This window comes from Crocodylus porosus, unplaced genomic scaffold (assembly GCF_001723895.1).
Source record: "Crocodylus porosus isolate Cpor-Errol unplaced genomic scaffold, CroPor_comp1, whole genome shotgun sequence".
Lineage (NCBI taxonomy): Eukaryota > Metazoa > Chordata > Crocodylia > Crocodylidae > Crocodylus > Crocodylus porosus.
In genome coordinates this window covers 5,692,534-5,700,872 of record NW_017728926.1, presented here as the reverse complement: position 1 = coordinate 5,700,872, position 8,339 = coordinate 5,692,534, and the positions used below count along the sequence as shown (strand labels likewise).

Here is an 8,339-nt window from a genome sequence, read left to right as displayed (position 1 = left end):
GTGAATTTGGTTAGTTGCTTTTCTTTGGGGTTTCCAAACAAAATTTCGAAGCTAGAGTAATTTGTGTCCGTGTCATGAGAGAGTGAACTTCACCAGTTGCAAATCCACAGAGAAAACAGTCAAGCAGTTTTTAAAAATGTATTTCCCTGAGGCTAGGCCTTTTTTCCTAGTGTTTCTGATAAAAAAAAAAAAAGTGGTTCTGAGAGAGGGGAAAGAGCAAAGGAAAATCTGTCAACCTAGGAGATTTCTGAAGTGTTTTACCCTCACGCATTGGTTCGCAAATTATTATAAACCCTGGACAATTCACTGAGACAGACAACAGTGGCATTGTTACTGCTAACATTTCCATTTTACAGGTAAGGAAATTGAGGCACAAAGAGGTTAACTGAGTTGCTTAAGGCCTGTTGAAGTCAAGGACCAAACTTACGAACTCCTGGTTCCTAGCCTCAGTGTCCAACCCTACAGTTACCAAATGGCTCCAGCAGACAAGGTCCCTCAGGTTTGAAGTCTGCAGAAAAATAAACCCAAACTCATGACTGGAAGGGTATTTCTTCTCCAGGACTTACTGGCAGCTCATTTGAGAACATGAAGCAGGACTGCAAGAGGACACAGGTGATATGCTTGCTGTTAGGGACGTCAAATGTGTTCTTTTTAATTGAGCAAAATTCCTGCTGACTTAGATTAGAGCATCATCATGGTATGGCAGAATTTGACGTTAATGTCTAGTTTGCTTTGGATCCTGCGGTGTTGAAGGAAAATTACTGTGTGCAAATGATATGTAGAGGGCACGTGCCTTAAAAAACACCATGTGAAGGACTTGGCTGGTGTGAATGAGCGTTGCTCCAGTAATTCAGTAGAAGTGATCTGATTTATACCAGGTGAGTGTGACTCTATTCCCCTTTGATAGTAAGCTAAACAGCTTGGAGGATTTGGCTAGTGAAAATCTAATCGAACAGCAGTTTCCTGTGTTACAGGCATGTGTTCAGAGACATCCCCCAGAAACCCAAACAGGGACAGAAAATGGACACATGCAGCCTAACTCACCTGTGCCTCCGCACATCTCTTCTAATGCATAGCTCATTTGTCTGTCACAAAAATAAGTCCTGTGACTAGTCAAGAAAACTCATAGGACCCAGGTACCACCAAATAAGGATGAGCATGGAAAACCTGATCACTGTAAAACCAGTTCATATGGCAGACATGCTGGTGGGGTGAGGAGGGTTCTGGCTTGAGGACACTTTGTTTAATTAAAACCTGGAATGTGTGTACACGCAATTGATATAGTAGGAAGAATTTACGGCTCCTCTGGTAGCATGTTTTTAGCTCCTCTGCAAACCAGAAACAGCAAAGCTGTTCATTTCATGTGCTGGGTGGGACATATTTCTTCCTATGTGTCTTTGATTAATTAGCTTGAGAAATAAGTTTGCTGCTCAAGACTTTCTGTTTGAGAGGATCTCCCTGCGAGGGCTGCGGGAGAGCAGGCAATGGGGCTTGGCATTACACAGGCTCAGATAATCCTCAAGCTTTGGGAGAAACATGTGAGATGGTGTCACGAAAACTTTCCCACAACTTGACATAAAAGACTCAGAGCTCAACAGCTGCCGTTCTGTACAAAAGAAAAGAGCCTATTCAAGGGCAGGACAATGGGGGATGAAAAAGCAGATCCTGGAAGAGGTCACTTAAGCCTTACCTGGTTTAAAGAATAAATGAGTGGGAGATCGATTAGCTAGAGCGATGCATTGGCGTGTATGTGTATGCCAATGAAAAAACATACATACATGTAACCTGTATGTGTATAGACATGCATAAAAGGAATATGAATATAGATACAGTTCGATTTAACATTGTTTCCATTCCTTTGAAGGATACTACAGTGCTTTACACATGTTAAGTGATGTAATCATTCTGATAAGAATGCAGGACTTTACTGTCTCTGTATCACAGACAGGGATATCGAGGCGTGGAGAAGCAAAGTGAAGAGACTCTGGAAAATTTGGTTTCCAGACACCCAAGCTATGCTGTAATGCCTCCTGACAATGTAAATGGAGCAGTCTTTCTATCCGTCTGATTTTGCATAGTTCTAGACCTCCCAGCAGTACAGAAATCAGTCTGCTTCCCTTTTGCACTTGTTTATCTTCATGCTAGTCGATTCAGAGTTCAGTGAAGTGAGTGATGCGTGCATAGACCCAGAGGCAGGCAGAATGCAGGCAGGCCAAGTGCAGCCCTGAGAACATATCATTATATCTTCAATAGCAGCATTCCTTCCTTTGCCAGTTCTGGGTCTCCCTTGGTGCAGAGACTGCCAGTTGAACCAAGTCCTAGTGTGGGGTGCAATCTAGAATTGGAAACTCGGTATCAGGACTCCTGGGTTCTCTCTGCAGCCACGTTACTGACTTACAGGTAGACCTTGCTCTGTGTCTCTGTTTCCCCATAGGTGCAATGAAAACAATAAAATCTGCTTCATGTTGGGGAAGGAGGGAGCATGGTGTGAGGTTGAATAAATGCTCAGAATACTTCTGAGGTGCTTGGCGGGGGAGCTGTATGTGTGCAAAAGTATTCTGCCCAATATCCAGCGCACACTAAAGTTCCTGTTTCATACATCTTGCATATCTCTGAAAGCAGATATGTCCGGTAGTGTTATATCTGTTTTTCCCACATGAAGAAGCAGTGACAAACAATGTAAAATTATTTGCATAATGTCATTATTTGCAAAGTACTACCAGACTTGAGCAGAGCTAGCTACAGATCTGACTTTCAGGCTTCCACTTAACCACTAGCTAATGCTCCAGATAGCTGTGTTTTCCAGCAGAGTACTCTATTGATTACCCCAAGTCAGAAGAGGAAACCTGTTCCTGGATATAACTCCCACTGATGTCAGTTCAGAGATAACTTCAGAATCAACACCTTGTAGAAAAATAAAACCAGTGTTAAGTCATTAAGATAAATCTCCCTGTTTATTCTGAGGAATTAGCAAACCACTCGTGTGTGTGCCCGTGTGCTTGTGCATGCACAAGTGGGGGTCTGCTTGTGTGCGTGTGCCTGCGTGTGTTCTCAGAAGAGATGCACATACTCCTCTGCACAGACTAGCTTATTTCCTGCCATCAGCCAGTGGCCTCTACCTCCACAAACGTATGTGAACTCCACATTGTCCGCACCCGGAATGCTATTGATCTGCGGCATTAGTCAGCAGCCTTTTCTTACTGAAGGCCAGCTCTTTCCCAGCTTCTGACACATAATTCTGATCCCAGTCTTCCACGTACCCCACACTCTCCACCTGCTCATCTGGGAGAAGGTCATTATCCGTAGGCTATTCACTGCCAATGGAGCATGCAAGAATAGCTGCTTCTCCTATTGTCCTGCCTATCTCTCTGATTGGCTCTGGAGTGTGGGAAACTCAACCAAGCCAGAGACCCACAGATTCTCAGTGAGGTTGTTCACTATAAATATCAGGCAGACACAGCTTCCAGCAGCACATTTCCACTGCATTTCAGCACTATAGAGACTTTCCTCCCTTGGACAGATGGCCCCAAGCACTGTTTTTATGGAGCACAACAACCTGCTGACACCAAAAGAGAAAAACAAAGTAAGTAGAGGCACAGGCTGTGCTGCTTACAATTGCACTGAAACAGATGGGAATGATCCTCAGCTGGTGCAAAGCACTGTGGTTTTATTTCGATGCCTGCATATGCGGCTTTATTTTGATGCCTGCATATGCCAGCTGTGGATCTGGACCATGCTACTTTGGTACTCCTGAGGTCCCCTAAGCAAATCTTTTGTCCTTTTGCAGCTGAGGAAGCCGGTGGTGGAGAAAATGCGCCGGGATCGCATTAATAGCAGTATCGAGCAGCTGAAAGTCCTGCTGGAGAAGGAGTTCCAGAGACACCAGCCCAACTCCAAGCTGGAAAAAGCCGACATCCTGGAGATGACTGTCAGCTACCTGAAGCAGCAGAGCCAGCTACAGATAAAGAGTAAGTATTGGGCTTGGCATTTCTCTCATTCTGTGCTCAGCCCTGCCAGGCTTCATGTAGCTCTGGACAGTGACCTGACCTGAACACTGAATCTAATTCACTATCTCTTTCTCCTCCCTCCCTTTCCTTCTCTAGCTGTGGGAGCCTTCCATAAAAACTCACAGTTTGACTTCAAGGAAGGCTACTCCAGGTGCCTGCAAGAAGCCTTCCACTTTCTGTCTCTACATAAAGTCCAGATTGAAATGCAGACCAAGCTCCTGAGCCACTTCCAGAAGGGTCAGACTGTTGCTCCTGAGAGCGTCTCCCCCCACTCCAACCAGAACGCCCCAAAGCAAGTGTCTTTGAAAAACAGCAGCACGCTCTGGAGACCCTGGTAGACTGGACTCTCAGGACATTTGCCTTTCTTATTCCAGAGGAAGGAGGTGACTGCATCTGACAGTCCAATCCTGATCCTCTCAACTGTAGGGAATATTATTTCCCCTGTTTTTTATTTATGTATGGAAAGAATGGAATACGTGTGACTCTCTCCAGGCTCATATGGGATCCTCGGGAAAGCATTCATGTATTCTGTTGAGTGGTATTGAAGCTGTGCAGATGTCAGCGATAGCAGGGCACAGCAAGGCACCCCATTTGGGGGCACGTGTCTTCATAATGAAGGAGGTTTTTGTAGGTGATTATATGTTGTCAGTGTTACAATCATGGTGTAATTGTAACAGATAGCAGTTGCCATAGGAGAGCACTCTTTGATTTTTATTTTTTTTAATGCCTGTAAAAGCTTTCTTCTTTCCTCCCCTTGCCTTGTTTACCCACTCATTCATAATGTAGGATGAATCCACTAACTTGGTGTTGGTGCACAGTGTTCCAAATCTCACTTCTTCTGTCTGATTGCAGCTCGTACAGCAGCCAAGATAATTTCCTAGCTGCTGCTCTCTCCTTGTTTCACTCATTAGGACTAGACAGCATCATTAGATAAAACTATGTGGAGTATTTCTACCATTTGCTGCTTTTTTCTGTTTAGGAAAATGATGCCTTAATGCTTTATATTAAAGAGAAAAGAATGTACACGTGACATTTGGTGGTTTAATGTTATACATTTTGACTGTAAGATTTGCTCTTTCCTTGTGTTCATTATTATAATGGACTATTCTCTACTGAGCAGTTTCATTCACTGTGGATGGTGTGTTTCTCCCGCTGCTGGGACCGGCCACATGGGCTGTTTGCATACTGTGTATGCATTTGTATCACCTGTATGTGTAGAAAGCAATAAAATTCATTTGCATGCAACTGCTGGGTGTTTTCTCTTGGGAAGGGTGCGGTCTCACAAGCCCCAAGGCAAACCCAGCATGAATTTAACAGTTTTATTCTAATAGCCAGAAGAGACTGGTATACCTGGCTGTCTGAAGTGCTAACACGGCCCTATAGTGTAGTGCCTAAGAACTTTACAGGCTTTAATATGTTTCTCCACACAACACCTGGGGGAGGTAGGGAAGTACTAGTGTCCTCACTTGCAAATAAGGCCCCTAATGGCATGCTCTCTACAGAATTCAGCTGGGCTCCCACCCAGGGGTGATTGTCTCTGGTCTCCCTCCCCTCTTCAGTCCACACACACAGCCCTCACTTGACTATGGTGAGCTTCCACCCTGGACTACCTGGCCCAGTGGGGTTGAGCAGAGGCTTGGGAGTTCATGTGCTGCTTTCCCTCAGCTCCACTCACTGCACTGAGGATGTAGACTAAATGGCTTGGGTGCCAGTCATCTTCCAGGACCTTCCCATAATTCCTCCTTCTAGACAGACAGGCTTTCTCAGAATTCACTGGCAAAGAATCACAGAGGGACTCAGCTCTTTAAGGCACAAGAGCAGGAGACAGGATGCAGAAATTCCAGTGACACACCCAGGGAAGTGCTGAACCAGAGGATGTGATGACTCAGGTGGGGCTTTGCTGTGTGATACTCAGTCCCAGGCAAAACTTGAGCCAAAAGAGCCACATGCGTGATCAGAGGTCAGGAAAACAGACCTTACGACAACAGGCTGAGAGCCATGGGGCTCCTTAGCCTGGAAAAGCTCAGGCTCAGGGGTGATCTGATGGCCACTTATAAGTTTATCGGGGTGTTCACCAATATCTGGGGGAACAACTGTTCACCAGAGCACCCCAAGGGATGACAAGGTCGAATGGTTATAAACTCCAGCCAGACCATTTCAGGCTGGACATAAGGAAGAATGTCTTCACTGTCCGAGCCCCCAAGGTCTGGAATAGCCTGCCGTCGGAGGTGGTTCAAGCACCTACACTGAACGCCTTCAAGAGAAATTTGGATGTTTATCTTGCTGGGCTCCTAAACCCCAGCTGACTTCCTGCCCCTTGGGCAGGGGGCTGGACTCAATATCTTCCAAGGTCCCTTCCAGCCCTAATGTCTATGAAATCTCTATGAAATGGGAAGGATTTCAAACTAGGTTGGAGCACTTCTATCCATCTCTCACCAGGTGTCACTGCAAATTTGACCAAAGGCAGGAGAGGCATAAGCTGTTTTAGCAACACTAAAAAAAGTCTGCTCAGAGCTGAGACCTCAGTAAAACTTACCTTAACCAATAGTGTAACTAGGAGGGAGTGAGTGGGGCACTTGCACCAGCCACAAACTTAGAGGGGGTACAAGATTGGCAGCTACCAGCTGGAGCAGCAAAATGGCTTGAAATGTCTCTGCCTGAATGCCTAGAGGGCTACTTTGCCTCCAACATAATCCTGCTGAATTGTAATAAGCATATGTCAAAGGGGTGAGGAGGTGAAGCTGGGAATTTTTATTTTAAGACCCTTGTGCAGCATTTATGACATCACAGTCATTTTTACATCACCCATCAGCACTGCCATTACAAGGATAGATTGACAGTAAAAAATAAATACTGGAAGAAATATTTCCAGCAGCAGAGCAACAAGAGTTCCTATAAAATGAGTACGCTTCCATTGAATCCAGAAAATAACTGGTTTCAGGTATGTTCTTTTGTGGCAGAGCCAGACAGTTGCGAGTACCAGTCCTTTTGTATGTGCACAGCATTATAGCCTGTAGTTGCTGTGTTTTGAAATGTGAGGTTCTGCAGGTTTGTGCCTTACACCCACGCTTGAAAATTTGACCTACAAGGTGCTCACATGAAGCACTACCGCTAAAATATTTCTCAAAATTTCCATGCTCATTTTGTCTCAAAAGGGCAATACCAGCATGTTTTGACTTGCTCTTAGTCCTAGAAAAAAGCTCTGGTTACCGGAAATGACTGGGACCAGAAGGAACAACATTTTCTCTTTGTTTATTCCAGTTTATTCATAATTTGTAGGGTCAGAAGGGACCTGAGCAGATCATCAAGTCCGATCCCCTGCCTTGGGAGGAAAGAGTACTGGGGTCTTTACCAGCACTGGTACCTTCACCAGCACTGGGAGCTGCCAGTTACTGAAGGTGCCGGGCATCCCAGTAAATCTGGCCATTTCATTCAGATGCAAATAGAGGGAGCTGGGGTAGATTGTGTCTCACTCTCTTCCCAGCTTCTTGTGCGGCTCTGTTACACAGTGATGGGGAAAGGAGTGTGTTGAAAAGAAAAGGGCTATGTATTGTGGAGTGTTGCAGACAGGGGTTATAGCTGGGAGCACGTACAAAATGCTTTGAGAAATAGATTCTGTTTCAAAGTGACGGTACCCTTTTAAATGTAAGTATAGCGGTACCCTCCCAGTCTGCACAATATCCTGTTTTGTAAGGAACGTGTTCATATTGGTGGCTGAATGTTTGCTGCCCGGGTGGAGACACACAAATGTCTTCAAAAACTTGGAGAGCTTCACCTAGGGCAGAGTTTTGGAGGGAAGTCTGCTGCTTTGGGTCACAGAAGATCCCAGTAGACCCCTGGCTGCTCTTCTGGCGTTTAAGCATTGCAGTTCCAAAGCACAGCGACGATTTGTTTTATTTTTATCAAAGGGGTAGAAGTTAGGTTAACGTATACTTCTCCACCCAATCCTGTCTGCTCCGTGGGAACTGGGGAAGGAGGCCTTGCGTTCAGCCAGAGAGCAGGCAAGCTGAACAAATGCCCCTCTTTTGAACTCAGTTCAGGTTTTGTTTTATGTCATCTCCCGCAAGTCCTTAGGCTGTTAATTCTTTTTACCTTCATAGAGTATTTTTCATCTCTGTAGCCCATTTACCTGATGGCAATGATCAGTGGCAGCATCTCCAAGCTGGGCATTTCCACCCTTACTCTGAGTCAGACGCTAATGATCACCACCTGTAAATGGGTGCAGAGCAGCAAATGTATAAAAAAAAATGCAAAAAAACCCAAAACAAAACAAAAAAAATGCAAAAAAAAAAAACAAAAAACCACTCAGGTAGGCTCCGGAGCGGTGAGAGA

General features: G+C 45.1%; 1 protein-coding gene across 1 annotated transcript; it reads left to right on the top strand.

Annotated features, from left to right (window-relative positions):
- The first annotated feature begins 646 nt into the window (after positions 1-646).
- Positions 647-5,252, top strand: LOC109314236 (transcription factor HES-5-like). Its single transcript, XM_019541267.1, has 3 exons — positions 647-3,583; positions 3,788-3,968; positions 4,104-5,252. Exons 1-3 carry the CDS (start codon positions 3,521-3,523, stop codon positions 4,343-4,345), a joined length of 486 nt encoding a protein of 161 aa, XP_019396812.1. The 5' UTR covers positions 647-3,520; the 3' UTR covers positions 4,346-5,252.
- Positions 5,253-8,339: the final 3,087 nt, after the last annotated feature.